This window comes from Microtus ochrogaster, linkage group LG2 (assembly GCF_000317375.1).
Source record: "Microtus ochrogaster isolate Prairie Vole_2 linkage group LG2, MicOch1.0, whole genome shotgun sequence".
NCBI lineage: Eukaryota > Metazoa > Chordata > Mammalia > Rodentia > Cricetidae > Microtus > Microtus ochrogaster.
In genome coordinates, this window is record NC_022028.1 from 28356538 (window position 1) to 28380297 (window position 23760).

At 46.0% G+C, this 23760-nt stretch overlaps 1 protein-coding gene across 2 annotated transcripts in view; it reads right to left on the reverse strand.

The window, feature by feature from the left end:
- Window positions 1–5309: 5309 nt before the first annotated feature.
- Uxs1 (UDP-glucuronate decarboxylase 1) overlaps window positions 5310–23760 on the reverse strand; it is a 66004-nt gene continuing 47553 nt past the window's right edge. For both annotated transcript variants that reach the window (XM_005360005.3, XM_005360006.3), the window contains exons 10-15: window positions 20948–21067; window positions 15985–16028; window positions 12580–12640; window positions 11326–11383; window positions 9559–9662; window positions 5310–6131 (exon numbers count right to left, since the gene is read on the reverse strand). In XM_005360005.3, coding sequence (XP_005360062.1) covers window positions 6000–6131; window positions 9559–9662; window positions 11326–11383; window positions 12580–12640; window positions 15985–16028; window positions 20948–21067 — 519 coding nt within the window. In that variant the 3' untranslated portion in view covers window positions 5310–5999. The remainder of the gene's footprint in view (window positions 6132–9558; window positions 9663–11325; window positions 11384–12579; window positions 12641–15984; window positions 16029–20947; window positions 21068–23760) is intronic.

Genomic DNA, 23760 nt, shown 5'->3' on the forward strand with positions numbered 1-23760 from the left:
AAGCAGCACCCCTCCATAGCCTCTGCATCAGCTCCTGCCCTCACTGCTTTTGATGATTACTGTGAATATGTTTTATTACCATTGGTTAATAAAGAAGCTGCTTCAGCCTATATCAGGGCAGAATATAGCCAGGCTGGAAGAGATATATAGAGAGAGTAGGTGGAGTCAAAGAGACACCATGTAGCTAGCTTTTGGTTCTGGGAAGAGAGAAAAGATGCATCTTTTGTGGTGTCTCTGTTCAAAACGCAAGGTCAGCTGGTTGCCTCTTGGCTTCTCTGATTTAGCAAGTTTTCACTTGCGCATCTGACTCCCATGTCTTTGTTGATAAATAGAATGATAGAGTCTTAATTTAAGCCTACATATTGTGAGACTGGAAGCCCTGCCAGGCTGTGGCCTGAGTGGTGGCTGGTGGGTGCTGACCATGGAGCCATAGGGACACAGATGATAATTAAAATATATATTTAGCTTCTTTGTCAAAAACCAGGTGTTTGCAGGTGTGTGGATTGATATCTAGGTCTTCAATTAAATTTCATTGGTCCATCTGTCTGTTTTTATGCCAATACAAGGCTGTTTTCATTACTGAAGCTTTATTGTAGAGTTTGAAGTCAGGGATTATGATGTGTGAGATGTCTTGATTTTTCCTTCTTTTAAGTATGCGAGTGTATCAGTTATTTTTTGCTACTGCAATGAAACACCATAACCAAGGCAACTTACGGAACAGCTTGTTTTGATTTACAGTTCTAGAGGGGCTGAGTCCATCATGGTGCAGAGGGATGGTAGTAGGTAGGCATGCATGGTGCAGAGGCATGGCAGGAGGTAGGCATGCATGGTGCAGAGGCATGAGGAAAGCTGAGAGCTCAAATGCAAGCGTGACACAGAGGGAGCAAACAGGAAGCAGGGCAAAGCTGTATACTTCTCCCACAGTGGCATCTACCTCTCCCACTTCCAGACACAAACAGTGTCACCAACTAGGCACCAAGTGTCCAAATGCCTGATGCCTCATTCAAACCACCCAGCTTGTAACCCCAGTTGCTTTTTTAAAAAATATATTTATTTATTTATTTATTATGTATACAATATTCTGTGTGTATGCTCGAAGGCCAGAAGAGGGCACCAGACCTTATTACAGATGGTTGTGAGCCACCATGTGGTTGCTGGGAATTGAACTCAGAACCTTTGGAAGAGCAGGCAATGCTCTTAACCTCTGAGCCATCTCTCCAGCCCCACCCCAGTTGCTTTTAGACAGTAGTCAGATCTGGCCATGGAGCGCTCGGTACATCTGCTCCCCTGCTATGTAGTTTGGGATCTTCTCGTGTCTTGGGCAGAACAACCTCTGACTGAAGCCAATGTTAAAGGTCCTGGCTGTGCTCTGAATACTGGTTTCAGCAGCTTCCTCTAACAGGGCTCTGGGGTTGGGGTAGAAGTCCCAGCTCCCCCAGGCATCAATGGTGACATTCAACTGGGAGGGATGGCTGCCTCTGCACTGCTCCCCTCGCTTCCGTGGGTTACCTGTTGTGGTAACAGTGAAAAGCACCCCAAGCAACCACCTTTAGACACCACACTAGTGGGAAGAGAGGGGTACCCCAATGGAAGTCTAGGGTCCCTAAATGATCTCTCTGATAGCATAGTAGTCATTATAGCCAGCAGAGACACAAGTCCAATCTCATGTCTAATCCCTGCTTCAAGAAATGCTACAACATGGTCGAGAGCTGGAGGGGTTGGAAACCGCCCCCCAGTATTTTTACCACTACTTCCTTGGTGCCAATGCGGTATGGGAGGGTGAAGAGCATCTTAGACACTATTTGCTTCTAGCAGAGCCATTACAGTAAAAACTGTGTTCTCCCAGGCACAGTGACTACAGAGAGCAATTTTTTTCGTTCCCCCACCCCCCTCTAAACTGTCTTGTTACAATCCTGCCTTGTGGGTTTCTCCAGTTCCATGTCTTGAATTCCTGAGACAAAAAAGAAAACCCAAGGAACTTACCACAAACACTAGCTTCTTAGGGTGGCTATAGATGTTGTAGGAGGCTAAAATAATGACAATTTTCTTGCAATGCTAGAGAAAGGAAACCCAAGATAGGTATAGGCAGATACCAGGCACGGTAATGACTCTGAGTCAACATTTAAGAGGCTAAGGGAAAAGGGTCCTGAGTGTGAGTGAGACTCCATCTTTAAAATCAAAACAAAATTGCCAGCAGGAATTTTCTTGACATGCACCCCCACCCTGCCCTTGCCTGGGCTTACATGTGACTGTCTTGCTGTGTTTTCACAGGGCCTTTGTGTGTACAAAAGTACGGTGCTTAAGTAAGAACACCAGTCAGACTGGATTAGGCCCACCCTGAAGACCTCATTACAACTTAACCAACTTTACGGAACATATTTCTGTATTCTGGGTTCCTGCAGTAGAAGGGAAAGCTTAGATCACATTAGTTTGGGAGAAGGCAGTACAGCCCCTACCACCAGTACGTCCTTTACCAAGTCCACAGGGCCCTGGGCAGCCTACCATTTTTATTTATGTTCAATTTGATGCCTGTTACATAGTCAACGTCCAAAATGTTATACTGTACTTAGCTGGAAGTGTATGAGAGTATATCTACCTTGATCTCTTGGAAATGTTTCTTCCTTGCATTTTGAACATATCAAATGGTGTAGTGTCAGGTATTTGGAGTTTTAAACTGGGTTTTTATATCACATTAGCTTAACTTCAAACATATGCTCAGAAACCAAAAAACGCAGAACCCAGCAAGTACCCAGACTTTTAAAATCGCTGGTTTGTATGAGTCTTTTGTTACTATGTCAAAACACCTGAAGCAGGTATAAATTTTCTTTATTGGTGTTTTATGCTGTTAAAATGCTATAGACTTGGGTGTCTTTTAAAGAAAAGAAGTTTTATTTGGACCCATCCCAGCAGTCATGTGTGGCTACAGCGTCCCAGTGCAATGGTCCATGGCTTCAAACGGAGACAGGGACTTCTACTGCTGTCTCCTTGGAACTGGAACTCATGCACAGGGCTGTGTTCTGATGACTGACTTACCCTGATGAACCCTGGATGACGATACCTTGGAGAACTATCTTAGGCTTAGTACCTCACAAAAGGGAGTGGAATTCTATCACATGAACCAGCGAGCTACATTCCAGCCCCACCCAGTTCACAGCTCATGTTTCCTGATAAAAATCTGTATTTTCCTTCTTGCAACCTAGCTGTCAGTGAAAATGCAAACAGGACACAATCAAGAAAACGTGTGGGCTAACCTTGGTGATGAGAACAGCAAAGCTGTGTTGCCTCCGGATACTGTGGTATCGAATTCTCAGAAAAGCGGAATTCTCTAACACCCCAACAAAGATACCAACTAACCACCAAGAAAGGGTAGGTCAACTAAACATGGAAAAGTTAACTCACAAGTATTGTTTTAGAATAATCACTGAAGAACCTCCAAATCCCCCACAATCTTACTAGACAAAACTAACAGCAATTACAGGAGTAATGCTCCATTCAGCCCAGCTTCTGCCAAGGTCACATGACTGAGGACCACTATCCAGTACCAGGATCATAAAGACAACGCCATGAGGTTCCACCTGGCTGGTAGGCTGGGCTTGCTATTCAATTCCACAGTTGCAATCCAGTCCAGACTATGGCTACCTTGCTCAAGACCACGTCGACTGTCACTAAATTAACAAGAGAACTGTAGCAATCTCTCCCCAAGAGCCATAGCAGTGACATCCCAACTGGGGACCACTTCCAAAATGCAGGTTCAGGTTGCTCGAACAAGATGCTATAGAACCAGTAGTTAATAAACAGTAAGAAAACATTGCTCATAGTCTGAGGGCTACAAAGTCCAAAGGCGCTGACAAGTTTTGGTGTCTGATGAGGACCATTTTCTAGTCCACAGACAGTACCTTCTCAGAGTAACAGAAGGCAAGCAGGAGCCACTGGCTCTCCTACAGGAAAGGTCCCCTTCTGGCCTCATCTTTCAACACTACTGCACTGAAGAGTAGGTATCTATATATGTAGATCCAGAGGGGTTGAACATCTGGACCACAGTAGACACCTCCAATTCATTTCTCAATTTCATTTTCCTCTCTGCCTAAGATACTATCATGCTTACTTCAAAGCTCGTGTTTTCCTTGGCCCCCTTTCTTAGAGGAAATTATACACATCTGTTTCTCTTCTACTACTTGGAAAACATTCTATGGATACAAGAATGAGTCATTCAGATATTAGTGAGGAATAAGCTAAGAGAATTCTGGGTCCTTGGGCTACTGGATATTCCCAGATTATACTGGCTAGCTTAGCAACACAAAACTCTGAGCTGTTTCTGTCTACATTCTTCTCTGGCCCAAATGCACCATTTCTAATTTTCAAGCAAGCTTCCACTTGTTCACTCTATCACTTAGTTCAGTCCAAAAGAATGAAGACTGGGGTGTAGTTAGTGATTGAGTAATTGTGCATGTGTGTGTGCGCATGCACGCATACAGGTTATTCTTGATTCTTCTTTCTTATACCATGTTCAATCTTAGTCCAGAATCTTAGGGTAAATTTAGCATGACAGAGTCACATGGATTCTAATAAAAAAAAATATCCTATTTTTTTTTAAAAGCCCAACATGGTTTTGAAGGACAGACAAAGCTGAGATACTTGCCTTTACCTCTTGGGCATCTGTTTGGGTTTCTGCTGCCACCATGCAGGGCCAAATCAGTTTGGAGATAGGCTGCTTTTGTGAATTGTGCTGTTCTTCCATTCAAAGGGCAAAATTAAATCCTAGCTAGCACGACCCGAGAGAGTTCTGAATGGAAATGATACCTCCTAAGGCTTTCATTTCACTTAGCAAAACTTGCTTGACTCCTACACCAGAAAAATAAAAGGTTTTGTTTCATCTGGTTTGTGTGGCTACAAGATGCAAAACCTATCCTAACCCAGGCTGAGTTCTGAGAACTTCACACCATAGTTAACAGAGCCTGAGTGCCCCTAAGCTCCACATTCCTGAGGCTGAAAGAACACTCAGACTTCAGACTTCAGGAAGTTCAGGTTTGGGATTTAGGATGCTCAAGCTATAGTCTATGAAAATATTCCCCAGTTAAAATTTGAAACACTTCATCTCAAGCATTTCAGGAAGACACACAGAGTGTGTATCATATGTCATAGCACAGACTCGGCCCAAGTAGCACACAGATGATTCTAAACACCACATGAAGTTAAGAATGGTGGAAACCAGACATTTGCAGAATTTCCTCAAACTAACATCTCTAGAGTTATTCTCGGCAACCCAACATCTGACGCAAAGCAGAAAGCCAAGCTTTGTAGCTCAAAGTCCATGACCAGCGAGTTTCAATATTTTATTAAAATAGCATATTTAACCAAGGTTAACCAAGAATACGTTAACATTGTTTCCCCACCCCAATATGCAGCACAACACAGTAGTGATTTCAAATATCCTTGATCAAGAACCAGCGGAGATGTTTCAAAGTCAAGTTTGCAACTAAAAACCAAATCTTCAGGTAACTCTCAATTAACAAAGAAACAATGCTTTCCAATGGAGTTTTCACTTGTCCCCAAATAAGCGCTGGTGCACTGCCCACCTGACAATATCGCTAGGATTTTTATTCTTTATGCATAGTGTAACGTCTCATTTATAAGTACCCACTTTTATAAATAAAATCGGCATTTCCCCTATTTAATGTTTCTTCTCAGCTTCACAAAGAAACCAGTAAATAAAACTGTCAACGACAGTTACAGCATACACTCTAACAGCAAGATAAAAAAAAAACCTGAAAATAGCAGAGATGCATCTAGGCTGTTGTACATAAAAAGACAGATTTAAAAAGTGCAAGGCAAAGTCTGCAGGTTTCAAGGGAACTTTTAGGCACATCCATGTCTTTAAAGCAAGCTTCAGAATGAAATTCCAGTTTGTTCTTCATGACACCTGTTTAAGTCTTTAAAAAAAATCCCACAAAAGTCCATTTCATTGAGTGTAGAATGGAGTCTCAGGTCCTACGGCTAACTCAGCTGTGGCGCGTCCGGCCCTTCTTCACTCTGGCGGGCTTAGGTTTGGGGATGTACTGGTTATTGGCCTGGTACTCCAGCTCCTTCCGGAAGTAGTGAATGGCTTTGTTCAACCCTTCCTCCAATGGAACCTGTTGGAGAGAGTGAGAACAAGGAACAAGGTCCCATCAACAGAAAGGCTTCCTTGAAGCAAACAGCAGAGTGCCCTGGAGATGAGAGTGTACAGCCAGCTGCCCACTGCACGAGGACACTCAAGGACTCACACCGGCCAGGAGTACATCAAGGCCACTTTGGAGAGGCTTGACGGTCTTTAGAGCTACTTTCAGAACGCACTCTGCAACTTAGCAGGTGACACTATCAGTCACCTCAAGTTCCCAAAGCCCCCGAGTCCCCTCTTGCCAGCGTGCCTACTCAGTCAGCTGCAGAGACCGTTTCTGAAAAGTACATGGGCCCACTCTTTCAAGGGAGTCCTCCAAGGACCGAGGGGAGATGCCCTGAAGAGGCTTCTCCACCTGCCTCACTGGGCCTCCCCCATCACACACTCGCACTGACAGCATAGGCAGGGAAGGATCCACGAAAGGTGACATTTGAGGAAATCTTAACCTGAGCTGGAAACAGGAAACAGTCAACTGGCTGCTGAGTCATACAGGCTAAAGAGAAAGCTGAGGAGGGGGGCGTTGCTGAGAACTCCAGTAAATTCGCTGGCATTTGTTTCTCTTGATTATGGTGCTAGTTTTATAGGTGTCAAAACTACAACACATTGTATTATATGTTTTAAATGTGGAAATTTAGCTATTTATGCATTACACAAGACCCTAAAAAACAGAGGAAACATAATTAGACAAGTTAATTAAACTAAAAACCTCTCAGTAAAATAAAAAGGCATGCAGAGATAACCTACAGAATGGAAGAAAATATTTGTCAACTATGTATCTGATAAGGAGTTGTCAGTAAAAGCATATAAGGACCACAATTAAAAAAATAGATTTAAGCAGGCTTTTTTTTTTTTTGCCAAAAGAAGACACAGAAATGGCTGATATGTTTATGAAAATGCTCAGGATCACCAAATATCAGAGGAACACACATAAAAACACCTCTTCCCCAAGTTCAGATGCTTGTCCTCAAAAGTTGTCCCCGTTCACATGCACATACAATAATCCCAGTATCTTTGGATGAGACTTTTCCTATCAATTAAGACTCGTATTACATAGAAGCCAATGGCAAATGTCTCATATTCTGTATCTCTATGTAAGATACAACTTCTAAACAAATATCCTGGCTCTACATACACCTCCAAAACTAAGAGTGTATATTAGTAAATATACATTGAATATTTTCCTAACACATTCTGTTTAAAACACATGCTTTGGTGACAAAAGCACAAATGACAAACTTTCAAAAAGTTTGAGAACCCGAGGAGCGACAGAGATGGCTCAGCTCTTGACACCACTTGTTGCTCTTGCAGAAGACCTGAGTTCAGCTCCCAAAACCTACAGAGTAGCTCTCAACCACATGTAACTCCAGTTGCAAAGGTTCTGATGCCCTCTGTGGGCACTACATGAACATAGCACACATGTATACAAGCAGGCAAAACACAAACATAAAATACATGAATAAAAACACAAACCATGGAGAATCCCTACCTCTGCTTCTGAAATTCGCTCTGTTTGGATGGGATGAGTGGATTTTACGTCTGACCATATTCATTTCTGTTTCACATACTAATTTTCTGTACAGCCAAAGAGTTGGACTAAAGTTCTAACTTCCCTTCAGTTAGAGTCTCCCTCCTCAGCTTACTGTGCCATGCCTTTGTAACAGGTAAGCTGAGCTCTGGGCAGCACGCTGCTCCTGGGGGGTCCTCAAATGCTCTTGTACTGAGGTGCCCCCACCCCGTGTTTATTTTCCGACTGATATGGTTTTACTTCGGCAACAGTGGTTGGGATGGCTGTCATGATGTAAGGGAAAGTCACTCTCTGGAGGAGCAGAGCAAAGAGCAAACAGCTAGACACTGTTGGACAGAGGCATCTTGTTCCTGCAGCCTGGCTGGCCAGAAGAATTTTCTATAAGGAGGTGAGAATTTTCTATAAAGGTCAGACACTTGAGAGGCTACACACAGCCCTGGGACACTGGTGTTCACAGAAAGCTCTCCACCAAGAGACGAAGGGGCAGGGAGTGAGGGTTCAGAGTGCACATGCAGTCTAGCAGTGACGGAGAGGGAGCAGGGCAGATTTAGTGTCTAGTCCAGTCGTTCTCAACCTTCTGAATGGTGCAACCCTTAAATTAGTTCATTGCTACTTCTTAACTGTAATTTGCTACCGTTGTGCATTGTAATGTGACTATCTGACATGCAACACCAAGGGGGTTGGACCCCCTTGGTCTAACGGGTCAGCCTGTGGAGAGCCTGACCGTCTAGGAGCTCCAGGAAGGTACGGAAGTCCACTTTTGTCCTTGTCTTTCAGTCTTCATGCTTTCCAGCTGTGGTTTCATCAACATGGCGACTGATATGACCAGATGAAACCTCACTCAGTTCAGCCCTGGACACCAGGACCCTGCATCGAAGCTGCTGCCATTTTCTGATGCTCTGAATCTGAATTGTCCCCCAGCTCATGGCACTAGGTCAAGGCAGTGGAGTCTTTAGAAGGTGTGACCCTGACAGGATGTAAGTGCGATGGCGGGCCTTTGACGGCTATACCTACCCCTGGTTCTACTTGGTTCTGTCCCTGCATTACACGAGGCCATGGACTGCAGCTCTGGCTGCCACACCTTCCCCCACCCACTGGGAACCAAAACAAACCTTTGCTCCCTTTTAAGTTGCTTTTGTAAGCATTTTGTTACAGCAGTGAGAACAAGTAGCGCACCCCCTTAATCCTGCCTTTAGAGACTGCTGTTTGTCCAAGTTAACAGCAACTGTCAATCTGACAGACTAGAAACCCCTGGAAAACAGTCTTAATCCTGCCTTTAGAGACTGCTGTTTGTCGAAGTTAACAGCAACTGTCAATCTGACAGACTAGAAACCCCTGGAAAACGGTCTTAATGAAGCAACTGTCTTTATCAGGTTGACCTATGGACATGTCTGGGAGACACTGCCTTAGTTGTCTTTACTGATATGGAACAGTCCAGCCCACTGAGGATGGGGCTGTCGCCTAGGCAGGTTATTATGGGATGTATAGGAAAGCTAGCTAAGCATGAACCAGGGAGCGGCATTCCCCAATGGTACCTGATTCTGGGCTCCTGCCTCCAGGTCCCTGCCCTGACTTCCCTCAGTGAGAGACTATGACCTGGTAGTGTACCACATAACCTCATTTCCTCAAGCTTTTGGTCAGTGCTTCATCACAGAAACAGAATGAAAAGGGGACATGTTTATATACTCTCCTGAAACCACCTCATGGGAGGCCTAATCCATTTTCAGCAACAGAGGATGAGGCACCATTAAATAGAGCAAATCTCGTAGCTTCCTGGACACTCAAGCCCACCCTACTTTGCTAGAAACCTGCCTGCAAGGCCACGGCTTGGGATGTCGGTGTCTCTCTCCTGAGGCACTGACCTCCTCATACTCACCACAGGCTCCCACCCCAGCATCAGCTTTGCTTTCTTGATGTCTGGTTTTCTTTTTTGTGGGTCATCCTGGGCTTCCGAGAGAAACTGAATTTCACTTCCACTACCTGAGTTTTTTAAAAAGAAAAAGAAAAGATAAGGACATGTGAATCCTTTATCACTAGGGGGCACTGTTTTCCCATCTAGGCCAGAAGAAAATCATACCTATGGTAGAAGAGCAAGGACCCAACACAAGCCGCTCTGACAAAGCCATAGGACAGTCCTCACAAACGTAGGTGTGTGCCTGCATGGCCATTACCAGACAGTCACGTGCAGACTGGTTCTGGGCCCACAAGATCCCCCCACAAGAATAAAAGGGCTTGTGTCAAGAACAAAGCTCCACGTCAGGTAACAAATGCAGATGTGCCTATGGGGCACAATTCCTTAAACACAACATATAAATGTGGATGGGACCACCCTGAAGGTGGATGCTCCCAATGGGCCACAGCTGGGGTATCCAGAATCTAGGAATCCCCTCCCCTGGAAATCAGATAGTCTATACCCCACTTAACCTATAGCATGCAGAAGGTAACTTAGAGCCCATGATGACCTGACCATCAATGCTCTAGCCAGAACAAACCCAGAGCCAACATGTAATGTGTCTGCTCTGCTGCTGGATGAAGCACGCAGATGACAGAAAAGCCTGGTCTACCTCCCTGAGGTGAGGGGCTTGACCCTAGTGAGCACAAGAGAAAGCTATGACAGTGATGCAGACCTGGGGAAGTGTGACATGCAGTCCCACAGCAGCAACGTGGGGATCCTACGTCCTCCTCAGTAGGCAGGTAGGGGTTTCCTAAACTCTGCAGTGCACATGGATCACTGGGTGCACTCTCATCTGGGAGGCCAGGGCTCGCATCTACAGTGCCATTATAGCAAAGCCTCTGACCCACGGTTTCTGCACACCAAAGGTTTCAAAGGCATGGTGACTGGAGGCACATGGTAACCAAAGCAGGCCCTGCCTCACCAGTGGTACTTCACAGCTGGAAAGCGAATCTGCATGGGACTGCTGGGACCATACAGCACTGGGCTTATGTAGCAGAAAGACTGTCTCCACTGTCTGTCACAAAGAACAGGATCCCAGCTGTCCACAGCTGCTCACCACAACCCTGATCCAGGAATGTCAACATGGAGGAGTCCATTCAGCCAAGGGGGCAGCAGGGTCAAATGAGAGCAGCCTGCAACACACGCTTATGATGGTCCAGGCCAGACTAACACATCCTGAACTCAGATTCTGGCCTGGAGACAGACTTCCCAGAGCTCCAGCAAGCCTGAGGATGAGGCCCTGGCTACATCCTTGGCACTTGGAACCCAGGGGCCGGGCCAGACCCAGGAACCTCCTGCTGTTTCATGGGACACTGTTCCAATGCCACACGGGCAAACCCAGCATGGACAGAACTAACGTCACTCTTTCCTTGCTCCTGGAATTTGGTCTCAGTGGGGGTGGTGCCTGGATATCAGTAACGGTCACCTGTGCAGGATGTGCTAACCTAACCACATCACACCTGGAGGACAAATCTCTGTCCCACACTCCACCAGACCTGCAACTAGACCCGGAAGCCAAACTCATCTCTCTAATCCCCCGCTCAGAGGAGCTGGACTTGTTCCTCATAAACAATGGCTCTGGGCCAATCAGTCGGCAGCTTGCACCAATTCCCTACTTTCTAGGGAAGGTACTACCAATAGACACAGTAAAGGCAGACTAGTTCATTTAGAGTGGTTGAGCATACTTACCAACAAGGTTTTTAATTAATTGAGCAAATTCCAGGATTGTGTGTTCTTCTGGGTTCCCCTAAGGAAGAAATAGATTCTCCTATAAGCGTATTAACAAGGGCAGTACTCTCTTGTTTGGGCTACACATATGACTTCAGAGACATGTTCTGTACGAATCATCATCAGCCAGCACACTAGCCTGCCTCCAAGTAACTTCACCCCAGCTTCTTGTGCCACTGGAGCACTTTGGATGGGTTTCATTCTAGCCAGGTGCAAACCTATACTACCTTAGACCTTTATCTGTTCTGAAGAATAGTCTTCAGGTAGGACAAGGTCATTAAAGTGGGTCCCATACACTGGGTGAGCTTCCAGGACAAGTAACTTTTTAATCTACTCCCTTTTTTGTCACTTTGGTGCTACTCTGCATGATTGGTTTCAGATTACTGGCTCTGCTAGGACAACAAACCTCCTCTATGAGAACAGTGCCAACACCATAAAAATGGTGCAGGATCAAAGGTCAGATAAAGCTGCAGCTGCAATGGATGCTGTCAAAGACCAGCTTACTGGGTTTGCTTAGCAAACCCTTCTATCACATTTCCTGACAATTGCTGCCTTCACTTTTGCAAGGCTGGAGATGGAGCTCAGGGCCCCGCCTACACCGGGAGCTACTACACCTCTGCTCCAACCTATTACTCTTACCCCATGAAGACCGCCCAGCACAGACCACAGAAAAGCCCGGCAGCTGTAAAGTTTAAAAACCTCCAGCTCCCATTTTCCAGGCTATCCTGGACCCAGAGATCAGTGTCAGGAAGGCCCAGGCCTAATTGTAGGCGCAAAGAAAGGCCCCAGGAAGCAGAGAGGAGTGATGGAAGGAACATAGGAGAAAGGGGCTGTGGGAGACGCCTGGCAGACACTTTTCTGATTTGATGGAAGACAGATTTTTAAGTCGATACAGTGCCTAAATGCTCTTGTGCAGAAGTTTCCTAAAAAGAGTAAAGCAATAAGATGCACAGAGAACATGCAGGCATAAACAAGCAGGGCCTTTTATCCATTCGGAGCTTTGATTCACCTTACAAGTGTGATCTTTACACAGAGCCCTTCAGGCAGAGGGAGTTCACACACTGCTCACGCATGCCTTGCAAGTGTCATTTTTCAATCCCTTTCTCTGCTTTGTTTTACTTCCGTACTTAGCAGATGCCCTACACAGTCGTGAGCAGGGAAGCCTTCACCAAAGACCCTGCAGCTGGTGCAAAGGAGAGGCAGAACGGAACTTACCAAGTTGACAGGGCTGCTGACGTTGCTGTTCATAAGTGCTACCAGGCCATTCACCAGATCACTGGAAAAGAGGGAGAGCTGGGTCAGGCAATGCTCGCCATAGAGCAGGAATGCTGAGGGCACGCGCCAAACCTCCCCAGACAAAAATGAAAGCCCAAATGGAAACTGAATGTGGAAACAAAACCCTGTGAATTAAGATGGTGTCTGTAAAGCTAGCATGTTCATGGATGAAATGAGTCCTGGAACGCTGGGATTTGCTTTCGGTGGGTGTGGTAGGGTGGTGAACAGGGCGGAAAGAATGGGTTAAATCTACCCTTTCTGTGCATCTCTGAAAACAATCAAGGACCAAAAGTAAGTTAAAGTAGGTAGAAACCCCCCAAGATGGCAACTGCAGAGTCTCTGACAAAGCCCCACGTTTAAAGTGAACCCACGTTAGTCAACCAAAACAAGAGCTACGACTGCTTCATAAAGTAAGCTCCAAAGAAATGAATGGACTTCAGTATGCAAACTCCATACTGGCAAATCACAGCGAAAGCCAAACAAACTGAGCACTGAAATCAATGCGCGCTGCTCCCCCTCCCCCAGTCTCCAGCCCACCCTTAGCACATCCTATGAGCTCTCTGTCGGGGGCAGCTGGATGTTTCCGATGGATTGTGATTGGCTGAGCCATGAAGGTGAAGAGAGAAGTAAGCAAACTTCGGCTTACCAAGGTTTGGTTCTTAGTTTCAGAAGCGTTAAAGTGTGGCTCTGTTAAAGAAAAGTTACTTCGTAAAAATGACACCTCACTGGGAATCTTAAGCGCTTGTTCTACGCCCATGTCCAGCAGCTACGGTTCTGAATGAATTCCATGTGGGAACCTCTCCCTCTTCCTCCAGCTTTCCCACAAGGCACAAGCCACTAGGGGCCATGATTGGCTTCCAAAACAAAACCCAAGATCGTTTTTCTTTTTTTTTTTTTAATTGGAATAAAAAATTTTTTTTGGTGTGTCATTTAATAAGGTTGTTTCTGCTTTTCTAGTTTCAACAATGAGGATTTTATATAAGTATGCTTAATGTTCTGTTCTCACAGATCAAGTGCAAATGCAAACCACCATTGACCTTGAATGATTTCTTTTCTAGGAGAAACTGGCAAAAAAGTCACTTCATCACCATGGCAGTAGTCACTACATCTACCACGCATTCTTATGGCATCCATCTGTGTGTCTGTAAGGAGACATTAAAAGCTGCCATTCAGTAGCATCCACAATGGCTCCTAACATTGGAAGTAAGGGCAGGGTCATGTGGAGTTGGAAGACGGCTGGTTCTTAAGCAGTCATCCTCTTTGGGAGAGGAGGGAAGGAGGGAGGGCCGTGCACCTTATATGTAACAGGTAGGCAACTTTTAAAGTCATACTCATTCAGCCTGAAGCTCTTTCAAAGTGTCATTTTGACAAAGTGACTTTTAAGGAATATATAACATGCCTTTGTTATGTGAATGAGGACAGAACCCAACCATGAAAGTCTCAGACGCGTCATGCCAGATGTCAATGCGGATGACCATGTAGGCCTTGGGTCCCTGCACTGCCGAGGCAACTGTGGCTCTGGGGACAGTTAAACCAGGTCTGTAACTACAGATCCAAACCCTCTTACAAAGTAAGGGACTTTCAGTTTCTTAAAGGGGTAGGGGGTAAGTTTAAAACAGCAAGCCCCTGGTCAGTTCTCTGTGGAGACATAGTGTATACAATGTCCCTAAGTCCTGTGATCTCAGATGCCACCACAATGGCAGCATTACAGAAAGGAAATCTGCTGAAAGGGTCTGCTCCTATGAACAGGGAAACAACTTATGGTGTCAGATAGTCTGGGAGGTGACCCTGTGCAGGTCATAGCAACTAGGTGCGTGAGCTGTGGACATAACAGGCCTAATGCCATGAGTGTGTTTTGTGCTAGGCTGGGTTAGCACACAGCATAGGCATTACTGAATTCTTAAAGTATTCTAACTACCTACCCCCTTTCTCCCCACCAAATGTATCTGAAGCTACTCAACTTAATTTCATAGGAACTGCCACCGAAGCAGTGTGATCAGAGAGAAGGCAGGCTTCTAACCAGGGCCCTTTTTTAAAAATCAGATCCTATAATGGTGGAATATAAGAAGTGGGCCCCGTTATATAGTTCAAGATGAATCTGTGTACTTGAAGACATTAGACCTCCTTGGAAGTGCATGACCGGGGAGGGGGTGAGAGGGGATGGGATGAAAACGCAGTGCTACTGTTATTATGAAGAGGTGGTTCAATACAAGGTGGTCTGACTAGTTCAGTACAGAGACAGAAATTCACCCCAATACATTTCTCCAAGCACACAGCTTCAGCTATATACGCTAAGACAGAAACGGTCCCGGGGGAGGGATGGCCACTTGTGCCCTCTGAAACCATCTCTTGAAACTGTGAAGTTAACCTATCTGGATGACACATGAGCAGCTAGGTCTCCTTTTCAGGCTTTTGGCCCCGTTTGACAGGATACGCATGGGTAAGGAGAAGCAAACACTGACTGTGATATGCACTTATTCACAGCTCCTGGATCACATGTAAGAATGTATATACTTTCAGAAAAAAATCTATACTGGTTGTTTTGACTTTTGGGGAAAAATTAAAGCAGCATTCCTATTTTACTAAGTGACTTCTACTGAGCCCCTCAGCTACTAAGATACAGCTGCTACTCAGACCCACACCCCATAGCTAACATCTTACCCTACGGTACCCTTGGATGGCTCTAAGACACCTGGGACAGCATTTTCTGGGCAAGAGGCATTTGGGGTATTTGCATTTAAAAACAAAAATACATGGTGTCAAAATCTAGATGTGGGTTTTACAGTGATCAAGGGTGTTGGAAACGGCCACAGAATTTGTAATTGTTACCCCTAGGCAGACGATTCTTCAGCGTTGTAACTGCTTATTATTTCTAACCGCATTGACCAACAAAACCCTAGGTAAGCTTCCAAAGACAAAAACACAAGTCCCCAAGTACATGAGCCAGCCTCAGCTGCAACATGAGGTCGCTGTTAAGAAACTCTGATCTCATATTCTTACAGACTCTCTCCATGCTAGAGAACTATGATTTAAAACATTGTTTGGACAACTCAATCTGAGGTTTGATGGGCGATTAATTGGCCTGCAGCATTCATTATCCAAGCTACCCTCAGTGCTAGACAATGTCATCTATGCAACACTAGGTGGCAGTGAAAGATTAGCCAGGAGTCACAGAAACGGTGGATGAAAACCAACTTTAACAGAGAGAAGCAAGAGGTTCCTAGTCAAATATTGAAATGAACTTACTACATAGTTGAGCAGCAGAAATACTCAGCATGTACAATATCCACTGAACTCTTACTACGTTCCTCTACTCAGAACCCAGGCTAAGGACCGGAGCCTTACCTGACATACTGGAACGCCCTTGTCTGAGACCCGGAACCATACACCTAGAAGGAAACCAAGAGTTAGACCTGAGAGAAACACCCTGACACTATTAGTGGGGCTCCTTGGAATTCTGTGGGTCTGACTTCAGAATCAATCCTTGACAAGGAACTGACACAGGCTTATGTCTTGAGGTTCAAGAACCCTCTTTGCCTGATACATGTGACTATGATCCTTAGCAAAGAAGCTTCTCGTTGCAGCCACAGAACCCATCACAGAAAACCATGACTGGTCAAAATACAGAGAACTCAAGAGATCCTCAGCCTCAACAGATGCGTTTACAACACAACTCCTGCACCTAGGCTCAGGGAACATATGAAAAAGAGGCTGGAAAGATTTTGAGAGCCAGGGGAACAGGAAACCTGCTATTGTATTGAATGGTGTCTCCTGGAGATGACTAGGAAGATACACCCACAATACTGCAACGATATGACTGAGAAACAAGACTCAAACAATCACACACTTATAAACACATTAATGAGACCTCAATCCTAGAAAAAAAAAACTATAGGCAACTAACAACTACTGAGAGAGGGAAAATCAGTCTTCCCCAGGGATGGACCCCTTAGCTTGTTATCCAATACCAAGTGGTGAAATCATATGCATATAAGTCACACTGAATGAACTCAGGAGGTGTATTTATATATTATGCTTCTGTGTTTCTGTTGCAACAATAATAATCAAAGGAAATGAGGCCATCAATCTGGAAGGGAGGAAAATGGGCAGTGTTGGAGGTAAAGGACACAGGAGGGGCTGAGGGAAGGGGAGGGGAGGAAACGAGGCAATTATATTTTAATCAAAACAAATTAAGGAAAACAAAAACATCTTGAACCACATCTCACACTCTGTACTTCAGCACTGATACTTAACATGAGCATATACAGCTATATAAAGTTTTTCCTCAAAAGACAGAATTCAAGAACTGGCTTCTTGAATTAGGGTTTGTAGGATCTATGTAAAACTCGGGGGGCTGTGATCCTCAAGTCCAGTTGTGTAGCACACACTAATGTGAACAATATTCAGTGGGGGCTATACAACATACATGTACACACACACAGATGTGAACAATATTCAGTGGGGGCTCTATACCCCCTATGCACGTATGGACACACACACACATACACTAATGTGAACAATATCCCATGGGGGGTTTCTACATACACACATACACATTAATGTGAACAATATTCAGTGGAGGAGCTCTACACACACACACACCCCATTCAGTGGGGGCTCTCCACCCTGGATGCATTACAAATGATAGACTTCTGCCTAATAGACCAGTAAACTATGATCATAGCTGTATATCTGGCTCCTCGGGAATTCCAACATATGGCTACGGCCAAACTGAGACCTCCCAGGAGAGTAATAGGATTCAGAGGTACAGGTTTGGAACACCCGTAGTCCCACTGAGCTAAGAACTGAGTTAAGGGTTCTCAATGTTCATAAAAAGTCCAAGATGACAGATCTCAGCCGTTAAAATCAATTAACAATGGGAACCAGATGGTCCTAGCTGGTGGGATAAACTATTTCTTGTGTGGCTACCAACCTTTCCTATCTGACTGGGTCTGGACAGTTGTATTCCTATTGCCCCAAAAGTGATGCCTGAGCACCAGCCACAGCTGAATTGAGTTTCTGTGGGGGAGACCAAGTTTTATAATCCTCAAGCTCCTGCAGAGACTCTGAGGTGCAGCCCAGGCTCAGAACTACTTAGTAAACATCCGGGCTCCCCAAATCCCAGGTTTACTAAAACATATGTTTCACTAATGATCTGTAAGATCTTGGGAGTCAAGCCTGAAAATTCACCTTCCTGAGACTTCTGATGTGTGGTGCTGATGTTCCTGGGTTCACAATCTGAGAACCTTTGCACTAAAGGACACGAATATTTACAAAAATTCTGTAATGACGGAAATGCAGCTATACCACCACTGCGGTGATGTTTGTCTTGATTTTTACATATTGAATAATGGATACAAGAAAATGCTATCCCAAGCATCTTGGGCCATCCAGGGGCACTGTAGGGTGAGGTGGTAGCTATAAGGACATGGGCTACATAGATCTGGGCAGCCCTCCGTTCTGTCTCAGCTGGAACAACTATGGAGCTTTTTTTTTTCTGCTTAAGTGAGGGGCCTGGTAGAAATCTCTCAGAAAAAAATGAAAATTGTACTTAAAAAATTCAAAAGTTCTAACAACCACTGTAGATTTTTCTGGAAAGTAAAGAAAAGCACAGTTGATCTGTCTAGACTGTCAAGCTGTAACATGCCACATTCAGAGATCTGGGCTTTCAGCTTCTGCTCAGGAATGGAGGGCAGGTGAGAAAAGGGAGAACAGCACTGTGTATGGAGTCGTCTGCTGACAGGATACAAAAGCCGCGGGATCAAATCCCAGCAAAGGAGCACCGAGGATAGGGCCTCAAGAAGCACCAATGTCTTATTGGTTCGGGGTGAGCGTGCCCTTCTGGCTCACTGCCACACCTGCCTGGGGACTGGAGGCTACTCCGTGCCCACAGGCCAAGTAGAGAGGATGCTCAGCCACACTCATGAGTCTGTACAGTCCCACACTCTGGCTTCACTTCACAGGATGAAAGAGAGTCAAGGAGACACAAAGCTGCTTTCAGGGGACTAAGTGCTGTCTGTGTTCAGGTCACAGCAGTATTGTGACCCAGGAGTCACCGAGATGTTTAGAGAATAGGGGTGACAAGAAGCGCAAAGGGAGCTGTCACAGCACTGTCCTCTGCCATGTGCACTAGGTACTTTAGCTACAACAGCCTCTGCTGAACAAGCTCCAGAGTCTCCAGAACGTCTAGGGCCAGCGGGCACGTTTCGTAGAGCTGTGTTAACCAAAGCTCTGTTTAGTGAATCCAGCCCTCATAGCTGCCTGGGTTTCTCATCTCTCCAATTTCCCAAGCCGTGAGGCCACCTGGCCTCCCTCAGCAGGAATCCTCTGATGAATCCCCCTCCCGAAATGCTTCCTCCTATTTCTTTTTTCTCTCCACAGACTCACTCTGCTCCTTGGCTGGCATTCCTGCTTGCTCTCTCTGCTACGGCTGCACTTGGCCTCCAGCATCTCTCCCCACTCTACCTCGCTGCCCTCTACCAGAACCACCTGTCAAGGGAGGAGACGCTTTCTCAATCCAAGAGAAAAGCACCGGCAGTTCATCAGGTTCTTGATGGGCAAATATTCTGTGAAACAACAACAACAACAACGGAAAACCACAAAACACTCTAAATGGCTCCTCAGGCCTTCTGCCTGGGTGGCTAGGAAAGAAGGAAGTCTGGCAGGCTCCGGATTAATGGCATTCGGATGGCGCCAGTGATCTCCCCCTGGATCTCTGGCACAGAGTCATGCCGGGCCTGAAGACAACATGAGACATGACCTCTGCCAACAATGTGTGCATTCTTGAGGCTGCCAGAGGACTTACTTTCCTCCTTAACATGGGGCCCTTGAAGCCGCCAAGGAGCCAATAAATTGAAAAGCTGTTTCTTCAAAGGCTGCTAACAGTTTTCTCTGCTAACAGTCAGAGCCTCAGGGGTGTCTCCCTTCCCAATAGAGATCACTTGAACCCCTAATATAACTGTCCCCCAGTTTCCATGCAGATTGGCTTCAGAACACTCCACATATATCAAAATCCAGAATGGTCAAGAAATGGTTTAGTATTTGCATATAAGCTATGCACATTCTCAATACAGGAAAACAGCATCTGTCCACGTTGTCACAGACACCATACTTTCTAACATTTTCTACTAAAGCTGGCTGAATCTGTGGCTGGGAAACCTGTGGAGAGAAGCCAGATGCAGCAAGAGGGGATCTGAAAGGCAGGTTCACCTGGCAGTTACAACTGCAACAGCTGGCTTCTGTGGCTAACCACTGAGCCACTTCTCACTTGCTGAGAAGTGATGAGCAGTCACCACTTACCTGGTCATTAATTCAATCAGCATTTATCTCACACTGCCTCTGTGCTGGAGCCAGGGACACAACTGGACATGGAAGGAACAAAGGGCCTGGTTTCCAGAGCTAATGTTGTGCTAGTGGCCTGGAACTGTAGTGTTTCAGTCGGTAGTGAGTGCAAAGGAAAGAAAGCCATGGTGACTGAAAGCCAAACGGTGCATTGGTATAGACAGTGCTCCAGCTCGCACAGGCTACAGAGAATGGGGGAGAGTGTCCAGGAAACACTCTCAGAACAGGCAAGACAGGAGCTGAAGGAGTCAGTTTGAGGAGTGGGAAGTGGGGAGGGTAGGAGCCATTGGAAAGGTCCGTGGCATATGATGTTCCTGAGATGAGGGATCTTAGGGTTTGTCCCCTTCAGAAGGCTGACTCTAGGCCAGGCCAAGAGAAGACAGAGAACAAGGATGGAAGTACTGCAAAGACAGGACACTATGATGGCAGTGTGGATCCGGAGCCAGGCCGCCAGGATGAACTGCCGGAGTCAATAAATAATATGGAAAGAGAAGCAGATGTGACTTCATACCTTCATCAAGGGGCAGCAAGGTGCCACTGAGGGAGAGGAGCAGAATGGGCTTGGCCCATTAGAACACAGAGTTGAGGTCTAGAATGACATCTTTTCTGTGATGTACTTATCAAAACTCACCAACACGAACCTACGCCTTCCTAGAACCACATTTGTTCACCCCCTGGCCTTCATTAAGAGGCTAAGAAAACAGCAGGGGCAGTTGTTTAAGCAGGCCAGCGGGCACAGTTTAAGCAGGCCAGTGGGCACAGGTGGAGTTCAGGAGTTCAGGGAGAACGCAATAGGCACCCAGGCTCACTGGAAGGCCATTCCTGGTCTGTGTTCTACCCATTTACTTCTATTCCTTTCATTCAGGTAGCACAGATACACATGAATATGAAGAATCAACTCTGGAAACCCAAGTCCCTGAATCAAGTCACCCTTTCTTCGCTATATGCAGCCTCCAGGCAGACCTACCGTGAGTGGCTCCCCCTGCAGGGCTTGCAGGATGAAGTTGCTGACCACCCGCCCATCATTCATGTGCATTCGTGGCCCGAAGGTGTTGAAGATCCTCGCCACCCGCACTTCCACACCTTCCTGGAACAGAGAGAAAGGACGTGAGGCACACGCATCCGCAGTGTGCAGTGCTCATACATATCCAGTGCCCTGCACGGATGGAGAACAAAGGACTAGACCTCTTCCGTTCTGATTCTCTAATGTGCTCATCACAAAGCAACTGGGAGCTGCAGAGCTACATCAAAGCCAAAACTGCCTCAGATTCACTGTGGGAAGGCCAGGAGGATGGGCCTCTGGTGGGGAAGCTTACGAGACGGCGTGTAAGGGTGAACTGTTTATATAAACGGTTCTCCAACAGGTGCCTATTTTCTGTGGAGGGGGGTTCATGACCTAAAATTTATTAGGGAATTTCTGTCTATGAAGCCGATGACAGTAAGCAGACATATGTTTGTTATGCACTTCAAGTTACAGCCATGGTGCATGCCAAATGTCTGGTTAAGATGGAAATGGCATTAAATTACACTGCAGGCTACTCTGGTTTCAGGAATCTGCCATAGATCTTAGCACCTATCCCCTGGGGATGGCAGGAATAATGGACTAACAAGGGGAGGAAAAGGAAAAGCAGGGATGCTTCTCTCGTCAGAGGATAACTCAAAAGTGTCCACTTGCATTTAACTGATGAGAAAGAGGATGATCAGAATATGGCAATATTCTCTGAAGAGACTGGAAAACCTCAGCAATATTACAATACTCAAACAGGCATGCCCAGCAGAGGGGAGCTCAAGTCAGATGCTCTTGCTCTCTTGTCTCCCTTCTCAGGAACGAGCATCCAGAGCATGGCCTTATGAACTGACCTCTACAGTTACAGGCAGCCCTGCTGATTTTTCTGTCTGAACCTGAAGCCATTAGGCAAGCTAACTGGAATCAGCTAAAGATTCTTAAGAGCTCACACGAACCACTGAAGCAGCTGCAGCCACTGTTGCTACTCCCTCTGCACAGCAGCCTCATGCTTTCCAAATGAACACACCCAAGTCCAGCGATCACAGCAAGATTAGCTACACCGAAGGAGATAAACCCGAAGCTGCTTTCAGTTGAGCCCTGTTCTCTTCCCGGACACTGACATCTTCTGGAATTAGTATGCCCAGCTCTTTCTTTATAGTGTCAGCAAACCTCTGCCTCAACACAAAGTGGCAAGTGTACAGTTCTGACACACTCATCCTCTACCCTCGCAGTGGGATACTGGAGGTATAACCAATACGTGTCAGCAGGCTGGAAACTGGGGAAGTGCCCATCAGGGCAGTATGTCATTGTGGGCAGAGCCCGTTTCTGAAGGATCAATGGGCAAGCACATTCCTGTATTCTAGACCACATGACATCAATCTACACAGCCGAGTCTGTCGCCTACCACACTCGCGAGTTTCCATCATGCTGCCGTGCAGAGACTCAGCACAGCCACGGCCAACATTCACAGAATTAACTACTGACTCATTCTTAGCAACAGCTTCATGCCGCTGTGTGCTCTGTCCTTTACAGAGAGCCATGAGTCATGACCCAAGACTCTGGACACTGTGGACAGGAACATCTCAGCAAGTATGCATTAGGTCAGCAGAAAACCATAAAGCCGCAGGCAGAGAGGACAGGCCTGAGCACATGGCCACTGAGCACAAGCATGGGCAGAGCGGGAACACTCCAGGTTCATCCAGCACTCTCCAGCTCTGTTTAACTAAGACTTATGATCCCAATGTTTGAAGTGGGAACAACAATGTCCATTCTGTTTCAAGGGTTAGAAAAGTGATGCTGTTTTGAAAACTGACCATGTCACAATTCTGAGCACAAGACAGACAGATGTTTTCTGGTATCCAGTATCCCTTGGACAGAAAAATCTGATGATGCTCAAGCCCTGAACAGGGTTTGCACAAAGCCTTCACAATCATACATGTCAGCTCTGGATGACCTCGATACCTAGTTCAATGTGAGTGCCCTGCACAAAGCTGTATGCTCCATCACTCAGGGGAGAGTGGATACAAATTCAGCACCTGCACCATTTCCCTATGTTTTCCCTTCATGGCTGGCACTGCACCCTCATTATTCATGAAGGAGAGATGCCTGCACTTGTACCCAGCTTTTGTCTCCTGATTGTGGTAACTATCAACCCAGCTACAAACCTGAGATCTACAATGGTGACCTGCTAGCATGAGGTGTGGTATGACAGTGACACAAATGATGTAGAGAAACCAACACTGGATTTATATCCCTACTTGGAGATGAAACCCAAGATGGACAACGCTTGGGCGGCCAAGAACCTGTCCTGGATAGGCTAGGGGGTCTAGGATCAAATCAAACATCATTGCTCTGCTAAAAGGACAGAGCAACAAATGACTCCTAATGACATACTGTTTTACCCAGAGACCAGCACCTTGCTCAACCCTCATCAGTGAAGCTGCTGTTGCAGTAGATGGTAATTAACACAGAGACTCACAAGTGGACCCTGTGCAGAGTGAGAAACCTCGGAACACTCAGTCCTAACTGGGATGTCAATGTCGTCATCAAGCCCCTCCCCTCAGGGATCAGGGAGCAATATGGAAGAGGAGGTGGGAAGACTAAGAACCAGAGGGGCTGGATGACACTAAGGACTCTGTGTCCTTCAAAACAGGACAATAGGACTCACATATCCATATGAACTCAAAGACTGGCAGCATGCAAAAGCCAGCACAGGGTCGAGCCTAATGGGGTTCTGGGGCTCAGAAGACAAAGGGGACACACATTCCCATCCC